The sequence below is a fragment of the Elephas maximus genome, chromosome 13, assembly GCF_024166365.1.
Source record: "Elephas maximus indicus isolate mEleMax1 chromosome 13, mEleMax1 primary haplotype, whole genome shotgun sequence".
Classification (NCBI taxonomy): domain Eukaryota; kingdom Metazoa; phylum Chordata; class Mammalia; order Proboscidea; family Elephantidae; genus Elephas; species Elephas maximus.
This window is the reverse complement of record NC_064831.1, coordinates 99,695,214-99,722,072: the sequence shown is the minus strand read 5'-3', so window position 1 is coordinate 99,722,072 and position 26,859 is coordinate 99,695,214. Positions and strand designations below refer to the sequence as shown.

General features: G+C 38.7%; 3 protein-coding genes and 1 non-coding gene across 10 annotated transcripts in view; all 4 read right to left on the bottom strand.

The window, feature by feature from the left end:
• The window catches only part of LOC126087670 (uncharacterized), a 332,855-nt gene that overhangs the window by 173,996 nt on the left and 132,000 nt on the right, over window positions 1-26,859 (bottom strand). The gene's annotated exons all lie outside the window — the stretch shown is intronic.
• Window positions 9,550-9,623, bottom strand: LOC126057413 (small nucleolar RNA SNORD107). The gene has a single exon (XR_007512503.1). It is a non-coding gene; the product is annotated as a small nucleolar RNA SNORD107 (small nucleolar RNA).
• SNRPN (small nuclear ribonucleoprotein polypeptide N) lies at window positions 10,397-18,947 on the bottom strand. Its single transcript, XM_049905226.1, has 7 exons — window positions 18,856-18,947; window positions 17,859-18,010; window positions 16,369-16,480; window positions 15,793-15,945; window positions 15,189-15,327; window positions 14,739-14,864; window positions 10,397-14,614 (listed from the first exon to the last, which is right to left on the bottom strand). Exons 1-7 carry the CDS (start codon window positions 18,856-18,858, stop codon window positions 14,577-14,579), a joined length of 723 nt encoding a protein of 240 aa, XP_049761183.1. The 5' UTR covers window positions 18,859-18,947; the 3' UTR covers window positions 10,397-14,576.
• SNURF (SNRPN upstream open reading frame) overlaps window positions 18,915-26,859 on the bottom strand; it is a 28,307-nt gene continuing 20,362 nt past the window's right edge. For all 3 annotated transcript variants that reach the window (XR_007519820.1, XM_049905229.1, XM_049905230.1), the window contains exon 4: window positions 18,915-19,001. The gene's annotated coding sequence lies outside the window, so the exon portion shown is untranslated. The remainder of the gene's footprint in view (window positions 19,002-26,859) is intronic.

Below are 26,859 nucleotides of genomic sequence, written 5' to 3'. Positions count from 1 at the left end.
ATGCACCAGGGAATTTTACCAAATATTCAGAGAAGAGTTGACACCAATTCTACTAAAACTCTTCCGAAACATAGAAGAGGAACGAAAAGTTATCTAACACATTTCATGAAGCCAGCATCTCCCTGATTCCATGCCGAGAACAAAAGAAAGAAAGAAAATTACAGACCAATAACCCTCATGAATACAGACACAAAAATTCTCAACAAAATTCTAGAAAACAGAATTCAACAACCTATAAAGAACACCATACACAATGATCAAGTGGGTTTCATGCCAAGAATGCAAGGGTGGATCAACATTAGAAAATCAATATAATTCACCACATAAATAAAACAAAGGACAGGAATCACATTAACATATCAATTAATTCAGAAAAGCCATCTGGTATTATTCTACACCCTTTCCTAATTGTCTTAAACATCTAGTGCTGCTACAACAGAAATATCACAAGTGGACAGCTTCAACAGAGAGAAATTTACTTCCTCACAGTCTAGCAGAATGGAAGTCCAAACTGAGGGCGTCAGCTTCAGGGGAAAGCTTTCTCTCTCTGTGGACTCTGGAGGAAGGTCCCTCTCATCAATCTTCCCCTGGACTTGGAGCTTTTCCACACAGGAACCCAGGATCCAAAGGACGCACTCTGCTCCCGGCAATTTTCTCTTGGTGGTATCAAGTCCTCATGTCTCTCCGCTGGCTTCTCTCTATTATATCTCAAAAGAGATTGGCCCAAGACACCATCCAATCTTGTAGATCTCATCAATATGACTGCCACTAATCCATCTCATTGCATCATAGTGATAGGATTTACAACACATGGGGAAAGCACATCAGATGACAAAATGGTATACAATCACACAATACTGGGAATCATGACCCAACCGAGTTGACAGACATTTTGGGGGGACACAATTCAATCCACGACACTGATTTAAAAAAAAAAAAAAAAAAAAACTCTCAGCAAAATACGAATAGAAGGGAAATTCTTCAACATAATTAAGGGAATAAATACAAAACCAACAGCTAACATCATTCTCAATACAGAAAGGCTAAGATACTTCTTGTGAAAAGAAACAAGACGAGGATGCCCATTATAACCACTCTTATTCAAAAAGTCCTAGCCAGAGCAATAACACAAGAAACAGAAATAAAATGTATCCAAATGGGAAAGGAAGAAGTTAAAATTATCCTTACTCACAGAGTTCACATGAAAGCTTCTGAATCTAACAGAAGTCAGCAACACTGCAGGGTACCAGATCCAACATACAAAAAGAATCTGGATTCTTTCACACTAACAGGGGTAATTCTGAAAAGGAAATCAAGAAATCAGTACAATTCACAGCAGCCCACATAGTAGTAAAATACTTGGAAGTAAACCTAACCAGGATATAAGAGACTTAAACAGTGAAAACTACAGATCACTACAAAAAGAGACTAAAAGAGGAAAAGGAAGAACACCAAGGTCACTCGACAACTAGGAGCCCAAGAGACAGAAAGGGCCACATGAACCAGAGACCTACATCATCCTGAGACCAGAAGAACTAGTTGGTGCCCGGCCACAATCGATGACTGCCCTGACAGGGAGCACAACAGAGAACTCCTGAGGGAACAGGAGATCAACGGGATGCAGACCCCAAATTCTCATAAAAAGACCATACTTAATGGTCTGACTGAGACTAGAGGAATCCCGGCGGCCATGCTCCCCAGACCTTCTGTTGGCACAGGACAGGAACCATCCCCGAAGACAACTCATCAGACATGAAAGGGACTGGTCAGCGGGTGGGAGAGAGATGCTGATGAAGAGTGAGCTAATTATATCAGGTGGACACTTGAGAGTGTGTTGGCAGCTCTTGTCTGGAGGGGGGATGGGAGGATAGAGAGGGAAGCTGGCAAAATTGTCACAAAAGGAGATACTGAAAGGGCTGACTCAATAGGGGAAGAGCAGGTAGGAGTACGGAGTAAGATGTATGTAAACATATATGTGACAGACTGATTGGATTTGTAAACGTTCACTTGAAGCTTAATAAAAGTTAATAAAAAAAAAAAAAAAAGAGACTAAAAGAGACCTACATAAATGAAAGGACACCCCATGCCCACAGACTGGAAGACTTAATATTGTGAAAAGATCAGTACTGCCCAAAGTGACCTACATGCAATGTAACGTCAATCCAAATCCCAGTATTTTATTTTTTTAGAATTTACTTCTATTTACAAAACTATCAATATACATAAAAGTTATTTCATGATTTTGTCCTTTGTACAGAATTTTTTTGGTCGCTTTTTAAAATATTTTATTGTGCTTTTGTTGAAAGTTTACAGCTCTAGTTAGTTTCTCATTCAAAAATTTATAAATATATCGTTTTATGACACTGGTTATAATCCATTTTGAATTAGTTTTTGTGTAAGGTATAAGGATCTTGTTTCATTTTTTCACAGACAGTCACCCAGTTATGCCAGCATCATTTGTTAAAGAAGCTATCTTTTACCCATTTAACAGACTTTGCTCCTCTGTCAAATATTAACTGCTCACAGAAGAATGGATTTACGTCTGGGTTCTCAACTCTGTTCTGTTGGTCTGTGTGTTTGTTGCTGTATCAGTACCAGGTTGTTTTGAATACCAAGGCTACATAATAGGTTCTACATTCATGGTGAAGTCTCCCATTTTGTTGTTCTTCATTAATTCTTTACTTATCTGGGGCCTCTTCCCTTTCCATATGAACCCGGTTATTTGTTTTTCCACCTCATTAAGAATGGTGTTGGAATTTGAATCGGCATTGCATTGTATCTGTAGATTTCTCTAAGTAGAACTGACATTTTCACAATGTTGCCTCTTCCCATCCATGACCATGGTATGTTTTTCAACTTACGTAGCTCTCTTTTGGTTTCTTACAGTAGTGTTTTGTAGTTTTCTTTGTATAGGTCTTTTACGTCCCTAGAGCCCTGGTGGCGCAGTAGTTAAGAGCTACGGCTGGTAACCAAAAGGTTAGTAGTTCGAATCCACCAGCCGCTCCTTGGAAACCCTATGGGGCAGTTCTACTCCATCCTATAGGGTCACTATGTGTCAGGATCTACTCCACAGCAGCAGGTTTCATTTTTTTTACATCCCTGGTTAGATTTATTCCTAAGAATTTTATCTTCTTGGGGGTTACTGTAAATGGTATTGATTTGGTGACTTCCTATTCCATGCTCTCTTCGTTGGTGTAGAAGAATATGACTTTTGTATGTTAATCTTGTATGATGATTCTTTGCTGAAATCTTCTATTAGTCAGTAGCTTTCTTGCAGATTCTTTGTGGTTTTCTGTGTATAGGGTCATATTACCTATGAATAGGGATAGTTCTACCTTTTCCTTATGAACTTGGATGCCATTTATTTCTTTTTCTTGCCATATTGCTCTTGCTAGGACTTCCAGCACTATGTTGAATAAGAGTGGTGATAAAGGGCATCCTTGCCTGTTTCCCGTTCTCAAGGGGAATCTTTTCATTCTCTCTCTGTTTAGAATGATGTTGCTGTTAGTTTGTACAAATGCCCTTTATTATGGGTGCCCTACCTGTTTCATCCTAATGATGGCATGCTGTGCCAGATCAGCCCACCAGGCACAGGTAATGGTAATCAGTAGGGGTGAAAGTGCTGCAAGTCTGAGGACCCCCTAACACCAGTGGCTGGGTGAAGGCCAGACCCAGCCGTGAGCTCCCAGCTTACGGGGCATTGTGGTGTTCAGTGTGAGGGACTAGTGCTGGAGCAGGGAAGTGGATGAATGAGAAGGGGTGCTCCTCAGCTGTGGAGCTCTGGTAAGGGAAGGGTTATGGTGCACGTGCTGTGGTTTGAGAGTTTGCACTCAACTTTCACAGGCCTGGTGTCACTCATATTAGGTTCTGGAGGTGCCTGCAGATTCACTGCTCCTTGGCTGCACCAGGTGGGGTGGGTTTCAGCTTGGGATGTTGCTGCTTGCCTCAACCTTTGTGCGCTGTGCAAATTCAGCTACCAGGACACCAGCAACCCCATGATATAAAATTCCCCATTTCCACTGTTTTTGAATTATCTCTCCTTTCACCTGTTGCTCAATTCCTCAGCTTCATCTTTGATGATTAGTGTTCCTAGATTGTCATATATATCCCATTAACTTGCTTGTTTGGGACTTTGTTGTAAGAGGGATGACATGAAGTGTCTGGGTATTCCACCATCTTGGCCCTGCCTCCTCCCAAAAGTCTTTAATGAAATGAAAAAAAACTAATCACCAACTTTATATGGAAAGTACATACAGGTCCTAAATAGCCAATGCACTATATTACAGAAGAAGAACAAAGTAGGCCTCACACTCTGCAAACTCAAAACATACTACACTGTTAGTTATCAAAACAGTCTAGTATTGGTTCAACGACAGACACGTACCAGTGTAACAGAATTGAGAACCAGAAACAAGTCCATCCATCGATGGACTTAAAAAAAAAAAGTAAGCACAGTTGAGAACTCAGAAATAAATCCATCCATCCATCCATCCATGGGTTCTCAATTCTACCTCACTGGTCTACGTGTCTATAATCAAATGACTTATTGCACTGGACATATATACTGCAAAAGACCTCTTTCAAGTGTAAAAGCAAAGATGTCATTTTGAGGACTAAGGTGTTCCTTACCCAAACCATGGTATTTTCGTATTCATGTGAAAGCTGGACAATGAATAGGACCGAAGAAGAATTGACTCCTTTGAGTTACGGTGTTGGTGAAGAATACTGAACATACCATGGACTGCCAAAATAATGAACACATCTGTCTTGGAAGAGGTACAACCAGAATACTCCACAGAAGCGAGGATGGTGAGACTTCACCTCACATACTTTGGACATGTTATCAGGAGGGACCAGTCCCTGGAAAACGATATCGTGATTGGTAAAGTACAGGGTCAGCAAAAAAGAGAACACCCTCAACGAGATGGACTGACACAGTGGCTGCCACAACGGACTCAAACATAGCAATGGTTATGAGGATCGTGTAGGACAAGGCAGTGTCTTTCTGTTGTATGTGGAGTTGCTATGAGTCAGAACCAACTCGACGGTACCTAACAACAACTATGGACGATCGATTTTTGACAAGAGGTCAAAGTCTATTCCATTGGAAAGAAACAGTCTCTAAGAAATGGTGCTGGCAAAACTGGATATCCACTTGCAGAAAAATGAAGCAGGGCCCATATCTCACACCATACACGAAAATTAACTCAAAATGGATCAAATACCTAAATATTAAACCTAAAACTCTAAAATTTCCAGGAGAAAACTATGGAACCTAATGTTTTTTTAAAAAATAAACTATCAAACACAACTAAAAATGCACAAATAGAAGAAGGTAAATGAGATAACTGGGACCTCATAAAAATTAAAAATGTATGCTCATTAAAAAACTTTATCAAAAGAGTAAAAAGACAACCCACACGCTGCAAAAAAATCTTCAGAAATGATGTACCTGGTAAGGGTCTAATCTCTAAAATATATAGAAAACTTCAACAACTCAACAACAAAAAGACAAACAACCAATTATAAAATGGGCAAAGAACATGAACAGACACTTTACCAAAAAACACATTCGAGTGGCCAATGAACTCATGAAAATTTATTCCTGACTGTTAGCCATTAAAAAAAAAAAAAAAAAAAAAAACATTGTATTCAAATCGATTCTGACTCTTGGCGACCCTGTAGGTACTGGAGAGGTGCAAATCAAAGCTGCAATGAGATCCCATCTTACTCCTGCTAAAATGGCATTGATTAAAAAAACAGAAAGTAACAAATGCTGCTATGGGTGTGGGAACTGTAAAATGGCACATCAAACCTGTTCTGTTGTCATCGATCCCAACTCGTTGCAACCCTATAGAAGAGAGTAGAACTGCCCCATAGGGTTTCCAAAGAGTGACTGGTGGATTTGTACTGCTAGCCTTTTTGTTAACAACTGAACTCTTAACCAGTGCGCTACCAGAGCTCAAAACGGTACAACCACTATGGAAAACAGTATGGCACTTTCTCAAAAACCTAGAAATAGAACTACCTTATGATCCAGAAATCCCACTTCTACTTATATTCCCTAGAGATCTAACACTACAGGCACAAACGGGCATATGTGCACTTACTTTCATTGCAGCACTATTCACAATAGCAAAAAGGTGGAAATAACCCTAAGTGCCCATCATTGGATGAATGGATAAACAAAATGTAGCATATACATACAATGAAATACTACGCATCCATAAATAATGATGCGTTCTCAAAATATAATGTGGATGAATCTGTAGGACATTACGCTTAGTGAAATAAGTCGATCACAAAATGCCAAATATTGCATTACCTGAATTTTATAAAAAAATTTTATAAGATAAGAATAAGTACACACAAAAACCAATGTTCGTTGGTGGTTATAACGGATAGGAGGGGAGGTAGAAATCACACTCTTGATAGTAGACATTTGTTATTTTTGGTGATGAGAAATATAACACCAAATGTGGGTAAGTGTGTACAACTTGGCAAAGGCAAATGATGTCACTAAGAAGCACACAAAAATAAGGGGTGTTTTAGGAAGTACTGTAACATAACACAATTTTTCGACAAAGTAAAAACAACCAAAAATGTGTGTGGTTACATAGGTATGTATACTATGTGTGCACAGACATGTTTATGTGCAGGTGTATCTACAGGCAAATATATATAGAGAGAGAGACACACACATTCATGTGTGCTGCACACATATTCATATATAAAATGAAACACATAGGAGGCAGGTACGGATAATTCCTAAACATAATGAAATACTTCTCGGGGTCAGTTTAATGGGTTTAAAGCCTTAATACCATAGTCTTGTGGGATAACTTGGTGAATAAAGTTATGTTCTACATCCTAGTTTGGTAAGTAGTGTCTCAGGTCTTAAAATCTTGCGAGCGGATGTCTAAGAAACAACTATTAGTCTCTACTCATCTGAACAAAAGTGAAAGAAGGAAACAAAAGACTCAAGCAAAAATCTAGTCTATGGAACTAAAAATCTACACAACCACGACCTCCTCTACCCTGAGACCAGAAGAACTAGACAGTGCCCAGCTACCACTCCTACCTTTCTAATCCAGAACACAACAGACTGACTGATAGGAGAAATCCATAGAACAAAACTCAAATTACTAGAAAGTTCAGACTTACCGGACTAGTTAACAGTAGAGGAACCCTGCAGACTACTGCCCTGAGAACTGAAACTACTCCCGGAGTTCACCCTTTCAGCAAAATAACATATGGGCTCCTAAAATAAACAATAGAGCCCATGAGTAATGTGCTCCTTTAAAAAAATCATCTATGAGGCCAAATGGTCAAAATTTACTCTAAAACAAAGATGAGAAGGTAAGGGAGGGCACGGAAACTAATGGAAAGAGAACAACCGAACAGAAATAATGAAAATGCTGACACACTGTGAAAAATGTAAACAATGTCACTAAACAATTTGTATAGAAATTGTTAAACAGGAACCTAATTTGCCGTGTAAACTTTCACTGAAAACGCAATCCAGTGTTATTTGAAAAATGGCTAAAACTGAGAAGGGAATCCACTGTTCAGAAGTAATAAGTTTCTGTCTATGGTGATGGGAAATCTGGTACAGAATAAGGTAACAGCTGTGCAACATGATTAACGTAACTGATACCACACAGGACAAAGGCTGAATTTACAACACACACACATACACACAAAAAGAGCAGCACATGACACTGCATATGTACAACTAAATACCCCACAGGATTTGTTTTCATGGTACGTAGGTTTAGGGTTATGGCTTCCTGGGACATTGCAGTTAATTAACCTAATACTGATTTTAATGCTTCTCTTCTACCTCACAATTTCTTATACAGTAGTCCCCCCTCATCAGCAGCAGATACGTTCTAAGACCTCCTGTGGCTGCCTGAAACCACAGATAGTACCAAACCCTAGATATACTGTTTTTGTCCTATACATACATATGATAAATTTTAACTTATTAATTGGGCATAGTAAAGAGTTTAACAATAATAACTAATAATTAAATAGAACAATTGTAACAATATACTCTAATAATATGTGAATGACAGAGCAGGATGTTGTAAGATTTTATCATGCTACATACTCATTTAACACTTTCGGATCACGGCTGACTGCAGGTTAACTGAATCCGTGGATGGGGGGCCTACTACATAGTGCCTGGGGTCTGAAAAACTTGCTATCGGCCACCAAAGGTACAACTGACGTCTATTCATCTGGAACAGCAGAGGAAGACGAAAGGTCAGGAATCGGAGGAGGAACAGGAATGTGTGGCTAACTGTGTCCACCAACAGCTCCCTCCTCTGTTGTGAGAGCAGAACTGGATGGTGCCCGGTTACCATTACTGAACATTTTGATCAAAGATTAGAGAGAAGAATTCTGATCAAAAGGGTGAAAACGTGAACAGAATTTCAAAACCTCATAGAATTCACATCTTCTAGAGCCACTGAGGCTGGATGATCCCCAGAACTATTGTCCTGAACTGAAACTGTCCCCTGAAGTCGTCACCTTTAAACCAAACAATAATAGTTTAGCTTAATTAGTAAAGAATGTTTGCTTTGGATGTTGTGGTTTTAAGAATTATCTGCAGATGATAAAATTCACAATAGCAACTTAAAAAGTTTGATGAGAAGCTTAAGGGGCAGTGAGTATATTCCAATGATGATGAAATAATTTGGAAAAGGATGAGGAAAAGTGCCACAACTTGAGGAATGTAACCAATGGCACTGAATTGTACATGTAGAAATTGTTGAACTGGTGTATGTTTTGTTGTGTATATTTCACAAATGCATAGTAATTTCATGACAAGGTTCTCAGCATCACTACAACAAATGCTGGCAAATATACTAAATCATCTGGCCAGCCACTACCTGGAAACCAGTGACGACTTCAGGGTGTGAGTTTATGGGGTTAGGTATCAGACAGACTAGATCCTAATCACAGAAATTCCATTACAAGGGTGTAACCGTAAAATACAAGGATGTAACTTAGTAATACCATCACATTCATTCACTAGGAATTCCTTAAAAATCTAGTGTGTGGCAGGCTCTTTACTAGCCGATTAACAGCAGACAACTGAAGAAAACACACATACAAAATCAACTGTCCTCAAAAACAAGTAACGTCCATGAGGAGGCACTTACCATACTCATTGCATTCCATATGTTCCACAATTATTAGTTTCCTTCCTTCCTTCCTGTACAGCTCTGGCACTCAATTTTTGATCAAGAGGTGGTAGTGACATTTTAGCAAAGGACATGTCCGTGTTTCCACTTCATATGTGTGTGTTTTCTGGGATCCAAAGAAGGGTTTCTATTTTGCTTTGAACAACATATAAAGTTCAGGAAAAAAAAGAAAAACATATATTAAGCTAGAATATTTATAAAAATAAAAAAGGATATTTGAGGAACCAGCAAAGTGCAATACTGCACCTGCCATTTTTAACTATTCAAAATATTCACATGTCAATATATTTTGCTGCAAATTACATGCTCTGAAAAGTCTAGTGAGGCACACTGACTGGGTTTCAGAAAGTCATTTTAAGCTCAAAGTTTGAAATCATTACATTCAGATAAGGTCCATTATCATCATGAACCTAGCCAAGGCCTGTGCAATATACTTTATTTTTATTACAAGGTTACTTTACCTGTGATTTATGTTTCTGTCCTAAATGCAGTTAATATGATTTTCAGCCTTATGTGGGACACTACTGGGTAGGAACCTTGCTGATGATAGGTCAGCAAATTCAGTACTCGAATTCTCTCTTTCCTTCAAAGTCATCACCTAAGTTGGCAAAAGGACATCAAGTGAGACTGAAAAAGTTCTAACACACATATATCCCATTTCAGGCTTAGATGTCATTCTCCTAGTACAGAAAACCCAGGATCCTAAGCTTTGCTTTATTTACTTAATAAAACGCATACACCACATATTACATGTATGGCCAGTACCAAAGGGAATAAAATGCACACAAGTAAGACAATCTAGCAATGTACAATCATTTGGATGACATACATTTTTAAAATTACATCCATTAATACTTTAGAGATATAACTGATTACTTGCAGATATCAATGAAAGTTTTTATTGGAAGTGACTACACTGTTTTTTCTGATCCTAAAACAAGATTACATAAACTCTAGACAAAACATACTACTATAAAATAATTAGCTATGTAAATTGGTTCCCAACTGTAATAATTAAAAAAAAAAAAAGAAAACATCAGTCCGTTAATTACAAGACTTTTAAACATTGATATCATCACATGATTGGGACTAATGACTGTGAAAATAGAGAATGCCTTAATATCTTAGTAATCTTTTCTATCAAGTTCAGTCTACCTACCTTATTAACAGAGAATACCAAAAGGACTTCATAACAAATTACTAACACAGCTTAACTATTAAATCGCAAATTCTATTTCAAAGTATTACTTAAATCACAGAGAAAATCTTATCAGACATGATATGCAACATGTTTTTGGAGTAAGTTAATAAGTATGTATACCTGGAAACCAACAGTTTGTTGCCCAGTCATGTTTCACATGGGGCATGCACTAGTTTGAATTCAGGAATACAGAGGACAACAGACCCATATCTTTGATATCTGAAGATACGTATCTTACCCTCTACATTATGAGAGTCTTTATCCCGAGTGGTCTTCTAGTACATGACACACAATTGGGTTCTCAAAAAAAGTTCCAGAGCACCAAAGAGGACATTCAAATGGCCAATAAGCACATGAAAGGATGTTCGTTAGCATTCCCATCCCATGGCCACTGAGTCTATTCCAACTCATACTGACCCTACAGGACAGAGCATAACTGCCCCACAGGGTTCCAAGGCTATAAATCTTTATGGAAACAAACTGCCACATCTTTCTCCCATGGAGTAGCTGGTGGGTTTGAACTGCCAACCTTTCAGATAGCAGCTGAGCATGTAACCGCTGGACTGCCAGGGCTCCTTCATTAGCTATTAGCCATTAAAAAAAAAAATTAATGGCTAAGGGAGATGCAAATCAAAACCACAATGAAACAACATCTTATCCTCTATGAGAATGGCAATGATAAAAATGGAAATCAATAGGTGTTGAATGTTTTAAAGAAACAGGGATCCTCAACAATTGCTGATGGAAATGGCATAGCTGGTGGTAATGTATAATAAAACAGTACAGACAATATAGAAACCATTTGGGTGGTTCCTCCAGGTTGAACATATAAGTACCGTATGACCCAGAAATCTCAATGCTGGCTACATACCTAAGAGACGAGAACAGTTACATGTACACCAGTGCTGACTGCAGCACTACTCACAACAGTCAAAAGGTGGAAATAACTGAAATGTCCATCAATGATGACATTGATGAATGCATAAACAAAATGTGGTACTTGCCTATAATGGGATATTACTCTGCCATAAAGAGAAATGTAGTTCTGATGCATGCTACAAGATGGATGAACCTTGAAATCATGCTGAGGGAAATAAGTCACCAAAGAACAGACACTGTAGGATCTCATGTATATGAAATAAGCACACGTTTACAAACCAAAATTAGTGGTTACCAGGGGTGAGAGGGATGGTGAAAGGGGAGTTTTTCGCTTAGTGTGGAATGAGTTTATGTTAATGGTGATGCAATAATTTGAGAAGGGACAGCAAGCATTGTTGAACAACTTGAAGAATGTAATCAATGTCACAGAGTTACCTGTAGAAACTGTTGGGAAAAAAAACTCCAGAAAGTTCTATGCCAAGAATGGTATTATCAAAACTAAAATAGCCATTAGAAATAAACACCTTGCATAACGTAGAGTTCTTGTCATGCACCTCTAACTTGCAAAACAGGCCATCTTTGGCCTAGGAGCCATAGTTACAGGAGACATTTAGGTTAACTGGCATATCATAACCCACACAGACAATGTTCTACATCCTACCTTGGTGAGCAGTGACTGGGGTCTTAAAAGCTTGAGAGCGGCCATCTAAGAACAGTTGGTCTCTTCCTGTCTGGGGCAAAGAAAAGTAAACAAAACCAAAGACTCAAGGAAACGATTAGTCCAAAAGACTAAAGGACCACATGAACCATGGCCTCTACTAGACTGAGACCAGAAGAATTAGATGGTGCCCAGCTACCACTACCAACAGCCCTGTCCAGAACCATGATAATACGTCATGGACAGAGAGAAAAGTAGAAGAAAATTCAAACTCGTAAGATCAGACTTACTGGTCTGATACAGACTGGTGGATCCTTCTGAGACTATTGCTCTTTGACATCCTTCAAACTCAGAACTGAAGTCACTTACAGAGATCGTACTATACCCATAAAACAGACAGGCCTATAAAATTAACAATAACACCAGTAAGGAATGTATACACCAGAAAAATCAACTATATGAGACCTAAAGGACAGCAGCATTTGCCAAAAGCAAACTTCAGGGCGGTAGGGGCAGGAAACCTGAGGGAATGGACACAGGAAACCCAGGGAGGGAGTGGGTAGAATGTTGACACATTCAGGGCTTTACAACCAATGTCACCAAACAAGCTACGTATAAATTGTTGAATGGGGAACTAATTCATTCTATAAACTTTCACCTAAACAATAACAAAATCTTTAAAAAAAATTCCTATGGAGCAGTTCTGCCCTGTAACACATGGGGTTGCAATGAGCCAGAATGGACTTGAAGGCAATGGATTTTCCATTCTCCTCTATAATGGAAGGCTTTGAACCTTCCAGACGTTTGCAGATTTTAAGGTCAGAGAGCCCTTCCTTTTGCAATAGGTCCCCCCACCCCCAATAATGCTTTCGAATAAAGTCTCTCCTTACTGAAAAAAAAAAAAGAGGCCATCTTTGAGGAGTGTTATAGAATGGGTTTTCTTCATATATGATGCATGATCACTTGCACCAAAATCAGAATGCCATATATGCCAGCAGACATATAGGAGTAATATTTTCCTTCCAACAATGAAAAAAGTTAGCACAGATCACCAGGAAAAGAGGGTCCACATAGCAGATTGAGCAGAAAACATAGCTCCTTAAGTATGACCCACACACTGTTTAGAGAGGAAAAACTGTCTGTCATCTCAGAGACAAGTTTGTCCTGACAGAGTGGCTTTGTCTCCAGACTCACATAAAATACCTTGGCTGGGGGAGCTGAAATCAAAGTTCTTTCATTTTTTTAACATTAACAAACTCAGAAAAAGTAAATGTCTAATCTGTATTACAGAACTCCCCCCAAACCAATTAAGACTTGACTATTTTATGTTCCTTACCTGATAGTTAATGGCCACCAGTCCTAGAAACCACTCTGGTGAAGACATATAATATCGGTGATAACCAACTGTAGTCACTTCAAAGGTCCCTTTTTCTTGAGTGACTACCACTTGCGAGGATATGATTGAAAAGGAAGAAAAGATGACATGTATATACACAGTCTCTGCTGGAGAACGCACAGCCTCAATCAGTCTATCACTCTTCGGCTTACTGTGGAGTTAACACCAATCTAAAGTCTTTGATAAGCTAACTCCTGCAGTCAACATAGGTGATTTGCTCATTGCCTACTGAATGACCCTGAAATCTTACTAATAAAACCTAAAAAATCTCCTTCTCCTTACCTTTTAAAAATGACTTCATTGTTCAATGGGTAATGGACTGGGCTTCATTGTTCAAATACTAAAATTGGGTCTAGATACTACATTCCTCAGCTATTTAACTAGAAGAGAGTATCTACTTCTCTAAAGAAATCCAGTACTTTATTAAGTGACGTCATTGGGCATAATCGGAATTTGTACTGTAGCAAATTATCTGTTTGGGTAAATAATATAATGTATTATCTCAAACATGAAATCCCTCTGCCTCCTAGTACCCAGGCTCCGTCTTTTTTTTTTTTTTTTTTTTTTTTCAGTTATTGATCATACTTACTCATTTCAGGTGATGGTTACTCCCAAGGTCAGATCACCTACCACAGCCACGTCAGGCACTATGGAGCTGTAAAAGCCGATCACCTCAGGTAAACTTTCAAGAAAAAGTAGTAACTTTTTGTTCCAAATGCTTTGGCTTAATGAGCAGTGTCTGATTCAGTACCACAATTACCTTTGCTATATATGTGGCCTCACAATGCTTCTCATCTCATTCCCATTACCCTTCAGATACAGGTAGTGTGATTTAGGAGGTTAGTGTGACTCTTAGCTTGACTTCTTAAATCTCCCTGGTCATTAGTTTCCTTATCTGTAACAGGTTACGGACCAGCACCGGTCAATGCACAAAGCGCAAGTCAGGAAGCAAAAACAAGTATACCATATGGACTAAGCTGCTTGAGAGAATTCACCTCACCCATCATAATTTCAAGACCAGAAGAACCCCACTCTGACTTCAATGAAACGAACAGACACACACACCAAAAAAAAAAAAAATGTACACAGTACCTTGCAGTTTAATTGCTCTATTCATTTATTATTAGCTAATATTAATGCAGCAAAGAGGAAACAAAAAGCTCACGAACACTACACAGTTTTACAAGATGCATTGCAGGAAAAAAGTGACTAAGAAGGATCAACAGTATCCTAGGGTCTTGGTGGACGCATTCCTGGGGGAGGTGGACCTAGGAAAAAAAACGAGATATCCATGAAAAAAAAAAAAAGAGCAGATACATATTCAGGGCTTGGCTGCCACCACCAGGCACACTATAACTGAGTAATCCCAAGAGCACCAGTGTGCCCACTCACCTCTAATTCCTGGTGGAGGGGGTCTCATTCCTGGAGGGGGCATGCCTATTGGGGTCCCTCGAGTCGGAGGAAGCCCAATTGGTGGGCCCATGGGTGGTCTCATACCAGGTGGAGGGGCCATAATCCCTACAAAAGTAAAATGATGAAATAAAAGCCTCATAAATCAGCTCATCTAAAATAGCAGAATTCACCCCAAGATGATATTTACATAAATGGGCCCAGGTATCTATTAACCCCGTATGCCATCCCTAATTTAAAAGGGACCGTACGTAGCCTTTTATTAAAAATTCAGTATCCTAAAGGAAGCATAATCCCATGCTTCTAGCTAGGTACCTGGGCTGGGCCTTAGCACAGTATCTTCTTAGCAATAGCATCTTTAGGCCTCATTCCCTCATCATGCTACAAGTTTCTCATCCCAAATCTTCTACTACTTGTTCGTCAATCTCTTACCTGGAGGCGGGGTTGCTCTGCCCACAGGTGGAGGTGGGGTCCCCCGACCTGGTGGGTACTGTGTTGGGGCTCCAGCAATGCTAGCAGTAGCAGCAACTGCAGCAGCTGCTACAGTGCCTCTTCCCTGGGGAGTCATTACCTGAGAAGGCATGACCAGGAAGACAGTGAAATTGAGACCATTAAGTACAGAAAACAAATGGGGCTAATGACCAATTCAATCCTTTAAAAGTATAGCAATTTTGTACTTCTCCCATTATTTTTAAATTAAAAAAAAATAACTTTCGGTACACTGACACATTCTGCTTTAAACTTAATGAGCCCCTTTCCCATCTGATAAGCCCTTTTGTATTTTCTCAACCCTACTATTTTCATACTTCTCTTTACTCATCTAGTAATAACAGTGGCAAGTTACTCGTACTAAGGTGATTTTAAAAAGCCAATGCCCATCCTAAGAAGCTAGTTCTAACTCCCTTCCTTTCCAGTGCCCTCTGCAGCATATGCTGCTTACATCACATAGGATGCAGACTCAGGTTTTTAAATCTCCTCAGTCTCAGGGTCTAGACTCATCCTCTCAATAAAATAAAACCTCTTCGTGGTTCCTCACCTGTTGAGATGGCCCTCCAACTCCTCGGACAGGACCTGCTAATCCAGCAGGAGCCTGGGGAATTGGGACACCAGCTGGTACCCCTCTGCCAGCTGCCCTGCCAACTCCAGGGCCTCCTGCAGCTCCAGCAAGTGGAACCCGAGCAATGCCAGTCTGAAACAAAAGTTTACAACTTGAAACCAAATTCTCAATTGTCGTAATCTCTCACTCGTACACTGATTAACTTCACCCTGTTCCCATTCCACCTATCTCATTTTGGTTCTTTACTCAAAGGAAAAAATGGGCAAGTGCACCTTGGAGACATCTTGCAGATGCCTAGAACGTACATTATATTTGTCAAAACATGTATGTTTATGACCATAAAATGAGAAAGTAAATAAGCAACTGCTATGCTTATCTAGGTACTACACGGTGCGAAGAATAATTTATCATAAAACCCTAATCTCTAAATACAAAGAACTGACATCAAGTGCTAAGCACGTTTTAATTGACGAAGATGTGCTGTACTGTGCCTCTCTCATCTCCAATAAAGCAATGCTCTTCCACATGAAAGTTCCATCCTACCCTACATCTTACATCTTTGGGGGGTGGCCCCTCCACAGTCATGGAAACCAAGTTCTCCCCACGCAGCAACACCAGACCCAAAACCCGCTTTTCTTCACGCTCTGGCTGCTTTGCATTCTTTGGCCTACAAATCAGAAGCAAATTTTCGTGAAGTAAGTTAGTATCTCTAGCTCAAATTATTTTACATAACTTACATGTGTATCACAAAGTAAAAATTAAGACAATAACTGATGCCAAGAATCTTATTTAAACATAAGACAGTCACTGAGCTGTGATAAAATTAACACCTAGACTCAGCTGATATGCAAATACTAGGTACAGCAAGGTGAGTGCTGAAGCTCTTCTATTAAGCTTCAGCCCTTTAAAGAATGTTCTCTAGATATTACACTTCAGCAAAACTAATTTCTTCATTGTAAAATAAATGCAATGACACAGTAAGCCTTTTAAAACAGTCAAAACTGAAACCTAACTCTATATAATTTTAAGATGGGCAATAATTTCTAAATCATTTTTTTAACTAGGTAAATCTTATTGACATATCATGGAACTGAAATAATGAATAAGACAGTAATAGGCAAAAGAGGGCATACAAAATGGTAAGGAAGTACTTGGAATCAGAGACACCTGTGTATTCCTGAGCTTACCATTTACTGTGTAACTTTGGAAAATTAAATTCCTATCCTAGTTTCTTCAAATGTAAGCAGGAAAAATCAGATTAATGTCTACTGCATACATGTATGGGGTTTAAACCGCATTGTTTTTTTTTTTTGTGTAGGTAAAAGGAACCATTACAATTACAATGCCATTTAATAAATCCCATTAGGTATTACCAGAGAATAATGCAAGCTGAAGCATTAACTAGGTATAATTACTCCCACGACTTGGTCAGAAAGGAATGAAAAACAGAAACTGAGAATATGCCCGAAGCTCTCAAATACCTTCTTTGTTATTTATCAATATCATAAGGGTTTTTTAATGCTTTTTAGTATAAAGGTGGTTTAAACAAAAAAAGTAAAAATAAAACTGAGGCATCCACCATCCTAGCACTTCTGGAATGATCGGCCTTGGTACAGGAAGGAGACTGGAAATAAATGAAAGGGGGACGACAATGAAAATGTCATGAATTCTGTTCATTCAAATTTAACTGAGAAGAACTGTCCTCAACAAGCACAAGGAGTCAAACATCACTTTTCCTCATTATTTTAAAACCCAGGAAACCCTGGTGGTGTAGTGGTTAAGTGCTACAGCTGCTAACCAAAAGGTCAGCAGTTCGAATCCGCCAGGCGCTCCTTGGAAAGTCTTTTTGCAAATTAGAAATAGTTCTATGGCGATAAAAACTTTGAGACTGGGAGCCTCTACAGCTATTTGAAGATGACACCGAAGGGTTAGAAACTTTTTCCCTACCTCCTTCAACTACCCTCTATAATCCCTTACTCCTGCTCTAGCCTTGGCTTCCCACTGCCTCTACCTGCATATTCTTTACCCAAACAGGTCTTTCTTACTTGATCTTCCTGAACTCATCACAATCACAAAGGATTAAGTTCATATGCTTGTCAAAGGCCTTAAAGGTGCCAATGAAGATTCGGCCATCTTGCAGGATACATCTCATTCTATAGTCAATGTGCTGCAGCATCTTACTGCTCTTGCCCACGGTCTGCAAGGAGTAAAATGAGAGTCAATAATCAGCTTGTTCACAGCCTATTTTTCTATGCCACTTGGGTTTCTTTCCCACTCCTATACCAACCTGAAACTGACTTCTTTCGCTGACCAAATCCCTCCACCTTTCCCCAATTTCCTTCACACCTACTCAAGACAATAGTCTACATTTGAATCCAGTTCCCCTCTATAGCTCCATCATTCTAATCCCATTCCTTTCCCAAATCATGGCCAAACTTCACCCTCTCACAGACACTTGACCCTATCTCTTTTCTCTCCTCTCCAAGTTTTGTTTTTTGCTTCTGTTTTTACTATTAATAGGGTAGAGTAGTGGTTAAGAGCTTGGCTGCTAAACACAAGGTTGGCAGTTCAAATCCACCAGCCACTCCTTGGAAACTCTATGAGGGCAGTTGTACTCTGTCCTTATAGGGTTGCTGTGAGTCGGAATCAACTCTACACCAACAGGTACTAATAAGGTTAGGATACTGTATCTTTCTCCAGACTGCTTTCATCTATACTAACTGAGCCCCAAATTTCTCCATTTTCAAAGTAGATGTTACATATACTGTAATCTGACCTAACAGTCTACCTTCAAATGGTCTCTTACAATTATAATCACAACCAAAAACTCTTCTGTATTTTCTCACAGCAAAATGGTTTGCAATCCTTTTCACTACTACAACATGAACATCACACATTACTTATCTTCAGCCACTACCCTAATTCAGTGAGAATCCATTTCTACAAACTTCTGATTTTTAACATTCAGAACCCAAAATCAACCCACACTCTGGCAAACCCTTAGAGCAGTTTACCACCCCTCTCTCCTAATCTTCATCTTACCATGATTGCTGTTCCACCAAATCCAATGTCCTCACAGTAAAGTTTCTGGAACCTTAAGACCTAGGGGAAGGCTACAGATAAAGGTATGACGTGGTTCTCCTATAAACAATGCCAGCTGGGAAGAAGCTTCAAACAGCAGACGGAGCCTGCGGAGGAGAGCATGTTCAAGCTGCACCACCATCTACCATGTTTACAACAGGCAGATAATTTTGCATGAAAACCACAAAAGACATATTCAAAAATATTCCTACTCCCATGTTCCCACAACCACCAAGAAAAAATTCACTATTCCCTCATATTAACTATCACATTTGACAAAACTCATTTAATTTTATTTTGCCTAGAAATGTGCCAAAAATCAGCTTCATTATCCACTCCCAAAATTTACTATTTTCTCTTTCCATCCTTATTTAAGCTACTGATTCATTTTTTTCTCTGGTCTAAAATTAATACCGAGTCACCTCTACATCAACATCTTGATAATCAAGTTTCTCCATCCCAACTACCCCTAAGTTAGTTCAAACATTCACGGTTGGTTGGTTGGTTGTTTTGTTTTGTTTTGTTTTTTGGCCATACCACCTAATAACTCACTTAAATGTTCTCAATTGAAATGTTCCCTCACTCCCTACAGCTCCATCAAAATGATGTTAGCTAATCTTTATTTACCAAGAGCCAGGTTTATTACTACATACCTGCTTCAGACTTCCTACGTCAAAAGGGTGCAAACAACTAATTGTCGATATATCGGAATACGGCAACTTCCATAGTCACCAAAGAAACACACACTTTAACAATAAGCTATCCTTTTCCCTGTTACTCTAAAAATGCGCCTTCCATATACGGCTACGAAATCTAGGCTGAACTGGTTATAACAAAGCCTCAAGCTGTGACTTATTAAAAAAAAAAACCATAGACATACTTTTTAACAGAAGTTTAGGTTTATGCATAAAAGAAGCACAGCATTAGAAACAAAATCTGATATAACTACTTTTAACAAGGCAACCATTTCCAATAATATTATACCTTCATTGTTTTCAATACAGAAATACTAAAATCAAGAAAAAGTAAGCTGGTTATCTATGTCATGAATTGTACATGTGAACAGGACTGAAATGACAGCTGTTTTATTTTGCCACAATAAAGAAAAAAGAAACTGGTTACATATACAAGTTAAAATTAATTAAAGTGTGGTTACAAACTACAGAAACATCAAAACAATACAGAGAAATAATGCTTTGAGGACACTGTCACGTGGAGCTATATGGTAACAGAACAGAAGAGAATGTAGTATCAAAGTAAAAGTTCACTAATGGTGATGAGATGCAGGAAAGATGCTTTCCTTCTCATTTCCAAAATTTTACATCTATTAAATAAATTTTTATGACAACTCGGATTGCCTAAACAAATTCCTGATGTTGCTTCTTTTTGGAACATTTCCTGCAAGATGATCTGTCCATATCTTAACGCATGGTCTGACTAATCTCTATACACACCTCTTCTCCAATCAACCAGGCTTATATTCTCAAGAGTGTAAGAATTATGTCCTTCCAGACACTTCAATGCCTAGCACCCAGGAAGAATCCAATATTTGTATGAATTAACGTTTTACATGAACCTTATACTTAAACGAGTATACTAATCAGCAGCCTGAGGACCCTCAAATGCAGTATCTGACGCAAACTCGTTTAAAGCCTACAACATCTTTGTTCTGAATATTGCCTTAAAATTCTTTATAATGCAGAGTCCAAACACCACCACCTATATATAAAACTCAATCCTCCTTTTCTTCTTAAATACAGCACGTTTTTTTTTTAATTCTTCATTTTTATAACCCTGTATCTATTAAGTCCTGGGACCCTGAGCAAACCTAGAGACAAAGTAATAGATGAGTGGTTGTCTGGTGCTGGGGGTGGAAATGGGGAATGGCTGAAAATAGGCATGATGGATCTTAATGAAGTGATGGAAATAGTCTAAAATTACCCTGTGGCAATTGGTGCCCAAAGATGTAAATTAGCTAACAAGTCTAGATTTATACATACTTCTGTGAAATATCTAGAATAGGCAAAAGCAGAGACAAAAGTTTATCAATGATTACCAGAAGTATGAGTGAGGGAGGATTGGGGCATTATTGCTTAAGCGGTACTGAGTTTCTGTTTGGAGTGAGGCAAAACATTTTATGGATAGTGGTGATGGCTGCACAACATGGTGAATAAAATTTATGTCACTGACATATATTTAATAATGATTAAAATAGCAAATTTTGTTATATATATTTTATCACAATAATATCATACAAACAGTTGGTAATTTTATGGTATTGAAAGCTATGTATCAAAATGTTTTAAAGGGTTCAATAAGGTCAATAACTTAAAATAATGTACAAAGTTCAAACTATTACTTTCATATGCCACTGATGGGGGAAAAAAATCAGCACAACCACCGAGACACTATTCCTTGACCACGCTCCCTTGCCGCCAACAATGGAGACATACTACCAGCGTGCCACAGAAAAGTTATTGAAAGAAACCAGTAGAGCTGGATATAGCTTTTCTAAGACTAAATTTGAAAGACAAAAAAAAAAAGTAACCACAGAAACCTTTAAGGTTTTTATTGAGTAAGAGGAAACCCTGGTGGCGTAGTGGTTAACTGCTATGGCTGCTAACCAAGAGGTCGGTAGTTCGAATCCACCAGGTGCTCCTTGGAAACTCTATCGGGCAGTTCTACTCTGTCCTATAGGGTCACTATGAGTCGGAATCGACTCGACGGCAGTGGGTTTTATTGAGTAAGAAAAAGTAAACTGAGGCACTTGACTAAAGTAAAATGGCTGCTTTAGCGTTCAGGGTCCTACTCCATCTTGCCTTTAAGATATGCAAACCCCTAACTTATTCTTTAAGGCCTATAACTAAATGTAAACTAAAGAAACCTTTTTCTTTTCCCCCTTTTCTCTGTGGTTAGGAAACCCTGGTGGTGTAGTGGTTAAGAGCTACAGCTGCTAACCAGAAGGCCAGCAGTTTGAATCTACCAGGCATTCCTTGGAAACCGTATGGAGCAGTTCTACTCTGCCTTATAGGGTCACTATGAGTTGGAATCTACTCGACAGCAATGGGTTTATCAAGACCCTTCCTGAAACAATGTCTCAGGAAGAAGACCTTGATGCTGACTCTCTTCTGGGTCTCCTAGGCAACTACTGACAAGAAAAATTTCACTTAAGCCAGGTGTTTCTAGTAGAAAAAGGACCTGTAAACCTCCACAGCCCCCACTTTCAGTAAACCCACCTTGCGTTAATCTAAGTTTGTAATGTCCAATCAAAATAGTGCACCTCAAGTTCTTTGTTCTCATCCTTTAAAAGTTCTCTGCAGCTTCACTGTTTTGGAAGTATTTGTTCACTCTGTAAAATCAGACGTTTTATCCAGGCCAGACTGTTAATGAACCACCAATAAATCTCCTTTCTTCAACAGAGTAAGTGTTTACTACGCTTAGACATAAAACAGCACCCGAACAGGCTCGGAGGCATCACCTTTTGTAATCTCCTGGGACATCACCAAATCAGACCTCTGTGCCACAGGGGTATCTTTGTGCTGTTCCATTTTTCTGGGGTCCTGACATTGTCACTCCAGGTAAATAGCCTCTGGAGCTGAACTCAGCCTTTTTGCATTGAGTTTCTGAAGAATTATGATTGGTTTTCTATCTTCTGCTGTCTGAAATTGATCAAACACGTAATAAAGATGCACTGATAATTACTAGTGATTGTAACTGAAAAAGTTGAAAACAAAGAAGTACTGGTAGTTGGAGAACTGGCCTCGGTGACAGAGATCTCATGATACACTTTTACAAGAATGAATTATTCATTGCAAATACCTTTATTCAACAACAAAAATGGTGACAATACATGTGGACCTCACTGAATGGAATACTCAGAAATCAAATTGACCGTATCTGTGGAGAGAGACAATGGAAAGTCCAATATCAGTCAGAAGAAGGCTAGGGGCCAAATGCAGAACAGATCACCAATTGCTCATATGCAAGCTCAAGCTGAAGCTGAAGACAGTTAAAACAATTCCACAAGAGCCAAAGAACAACCTTGAGTATATCCCATCTGAATTTGGAGACCATCTCTAGAATAGATTTGACACAGTGAATACTAATGATCAAAGGCCAGACGAATTATGAGATGACATCAAGGACATCATACATGAAGAATGCAAAAGGTCATTAAAAACACAGGCAAGAAAGAAAAAATAAAAATGGATGTCAGAAGATGACTCTGAAGCTTGCTTCTGAACATAGGGCAGCTAAAGCAAATGGAAGAAATGATGAAGTAAAAGAAGATTTCAAAGGGCAGCTTGAGAAGACAAAGTAAAGTCCTGTAGTGAAATGTCCACAGACCTGGAACTAGAAAACCGAAAGGGAAGAACACACTTGGCATTTTTCAAGCTGAAAGAACTGAAGAAAAAATTCAAGCCTCAGAGCTGCAATACTGAAGCATGGTCTATGGGCAAAATATTGAATGATGCAGGAAGAATCGAAAGAATACAGAGTTACCACACCAAAAAGAACTGGTTGATGTTCAACCATTTCAGGAGGGAGGATATGATCAAGAACCAACAGTAGTGAAGGAAGAAGTCCAAGATGCACTGAAGGCACTGGTGAAAAACACCACCTCAGGAATTAACTGAATACCAATTGAGATGTTTCAACAACCAGACACAGCGCTGGAGGTTCTCACTTGTGTATGACAAGAAATTTGTAAGACAGCTACCTGGCCAACTGACTGGATGACCTCCATATTTGTGCTCATTCCAAAGAAAGGTGATCCAACAGAAGGTGGAAAATATCGAACAGTATCATTAATATCACACACAAGTAAAACTTTGCTGAAGATCTTTCAAAAAACAGTTACGGCAGTACATTGACATGGAACGGCCAGAAAGTCAAGCTGGGTTCAGACAAGGACATGGAAGAAGAGATATCATGCTGATGTCAGACGGATCTTGGCTGAAAGCAGAGGATACCAGAAGATGGTTTACCTGTGTTTTACTGACTATAAAAGGCATTCAACTGTGTGAATCATAACAAATTATGGATAACATTGAGAAGAATGGGAATCCTAGGAAGCTTAATTGTGCTCCTGCAGAATCTGTACACAGACCCAGGGGCAGCCATTCGAACAGAATAAGAGTATACCACGTAAAGTCAGAAATGGTGTGTGTCAGGGTTGTATCCTTTCACTATATTTATTCAATCTGTATGCTGAGCAATTAATCCAAGCAACTGGATTATATAAAGAAGAATGCTGCATCAGTGTTGGAAGAAGGCTCATTAACAACCTGCATTACGCAGGTGACACAACATTGCTCGCTGAAAGTGAAGAGGACTTGAACCACTTACTGATGAGGATCAAACACTATAGCCTTCAGCATTGACTGCATCTCAACATAAAGAAAACAAAAATCCTCACAAGTTGACCAATAAGGAACATCATGATAAATGGAAAAAAGACTGAAGTTGTCAAGGATTTCATTTTACTTGTATCCACAATCAACGCCCATGGAAGCAGCAGTCAATAAATGAAACAATCCATTGCACTGGGCAATCTCCTGCAAAAGGCCCCTTTTCAAAGTGTTAAAAAGCAAAAATGTAACTGAGGAGTAAGGTGCACCTGACCCAAGCCCAAGCCATGATACTTTGAACTCCCTCATATGCATGTGAAAGCTGACAACAAATAAGGAAAACCAAGGAAAAATTGATGCCTCTGAAGTTTGGTGATGGCAAAGAATACTGAATACACCACGAACGTCCAGAAAAACTAGTCAGTCTGTGTTGGAAGAGTACACCCAGAGGGCTCCTCGGATGTGAGGATGGGAAGACTTCCTTTCACGTTCTTTGGACATGTTATCAGGAGGGACCAGTCCCTGGAGAAGGACACCATGCCTGGTTAAGGTAGAGAGTCAGCAAAAAAAGAAGATGGACTGACAGTGGCTGTAACAATGGGCTCAAACATAGTAATGATTGTGACATAGGGTCATTCTGAGTCATAACCAACCTGACAGCACCTAACAACATCATCCTGTGTTTCTCCTTTCTGTGCTTCTCTGCTGTACTTTAATTTTTCGATGTCCTGAGGAGTTCCAATTGACAGGGGTAGAGAGGTAACAGCTCCTGCCTGTTTTGTAAGGTTACTGACCTCTACCTTTCAAGTACACTATTAAGAACCCCAAAGGCAGTATTTATTTGAACTCTTGATTCTTAGGAATGTTAATTCACAATGGGAAGGTGGCAGCCCCGGGCTGTCTTGTACTTTGGTTCCCATAACGTAGCATTACCTGACTGGGGACCCTTTTATGTCAGTAGCCACTTTGAGAATCTTTTGAACTTTCTGCTCATTTTCTCTTTTGCTTTTTCACTCGCGCATGCAGTTCAATAGTTTTTATTGAACTGCATGCCTGTTTTGATGAGTTAATTTGTTTGTTTATAAGCAATTTCAATTGGTTAAATTCTTGTTGAGGCTTGAATTCCCTTATTTATAACAGGTAGTCTATGTAATAATCAGGCAAAGGAAGCCTCTTAAAAGCAAAAGATCTAATTTGAACCATAAAGATACAAAAAAAAAAAAAATTCTCATGAGACTGGGAATCAATTACAGCTTTCTAGGTCTCCAACACTAAACACCCAGTGCAAAGAAAGAAAGAAGAAAGTAGAATACCCTCCCAAACAGCTATATGTTAAAGCAACCTTAAAAAGACTCTAACAGGCCTACTCTGGAATTCTTTAACAACTATAAGCTAAAAATGAGGCGCTGACCATGCTTGCTGCATTTGACATGGTGGGGCCAACTCCATAAATAACTCAATGCTCTGCAAACTTTCCCCAAAGTTTCTGATCTTCAAAATTAATTACCAGGTAGCTGAATAAGCTGCTTCTCCAAAATTTGTTTATTGATGACTCTAATTTCTACAAATTAATTTTAAAAAGACTTTGAAAACATCTTTAAATGAGCCTAGACTTCCCCTCTACCAGGATGCTGAATTAAAGTTCATGTTTAAAAAGAACTATAAGCTGAATATACTTAGAAGTAATTTAGAAACTCAGTGATCATTTAAAGAAAATGCATTCCCATCTTGTGTTAACTTTTCTCTCCTTTGAGGAACTTTTGTTTAATACTAAGAAACTAAATTATTTACATTGTATAATATTAAAGAAGCCTGGGTCTGGTGTTGGCCAGAAAATTTACATAGTTTTTCTGTTTCATTTTGTGTTGAGAACTTGCCTCTAATATTATGTTTACATTTCTGTCATTCATCAACTTGAAAGCCATGTCTGGTACTTACTGCTTTTCAAGAGGCTGTCTTTTCTTTTCTGCTCCTGAGTGTTTGATAATTACTCTGGAAAAACTTCGCTATAAGTTAATATATTTAAAAAGTACAATATAAAAGAATGAATGGTTTATTTTAACTGAGGTAATGGGCCTTAAAAAGAAACAAATAATTCTTGTTTTTTTAAAGGAGCCTGTAATATACAGAAAATAAGGTTATTAACATATAATTTGTTTTACCTCCAGATGGTATTAAATATTTCTTCAAAGAACTTACTCATTGGTTTAATGATAAGTAAAAAAAAAAAAAAAATTTTTTTTTTTTTTTTGTAAGTGCTCATAAATTAAACAGTCCTAACATTCCCAGGGGAAATGCTGGTGGCGTAGTGGTTAAGAGTTTGACTTCGAATCAAAAGGTCAGCAGCTGGGATCCACCAGGTGCTCCTTGGAAACCCTATGGGGCAGTTATACTCTGTCCTGTAGGGTCACTATGAGTTGGAATCGACTCGACAAGGGGTTTGGTTTGTTTTTTTGGACTATTCCCAGGAATTAATAAAAGTAAATTCATTCAAGTTTTTACATTTCATAAAATGTCAGCTTAAAATAGTTTCCAAGATGAGAAAGAAGAATTTAAAAAGGTTATATAGACATTAGTAGAAAGTCAGACGGAAGTTAAATAGAAAGTTAAAGAT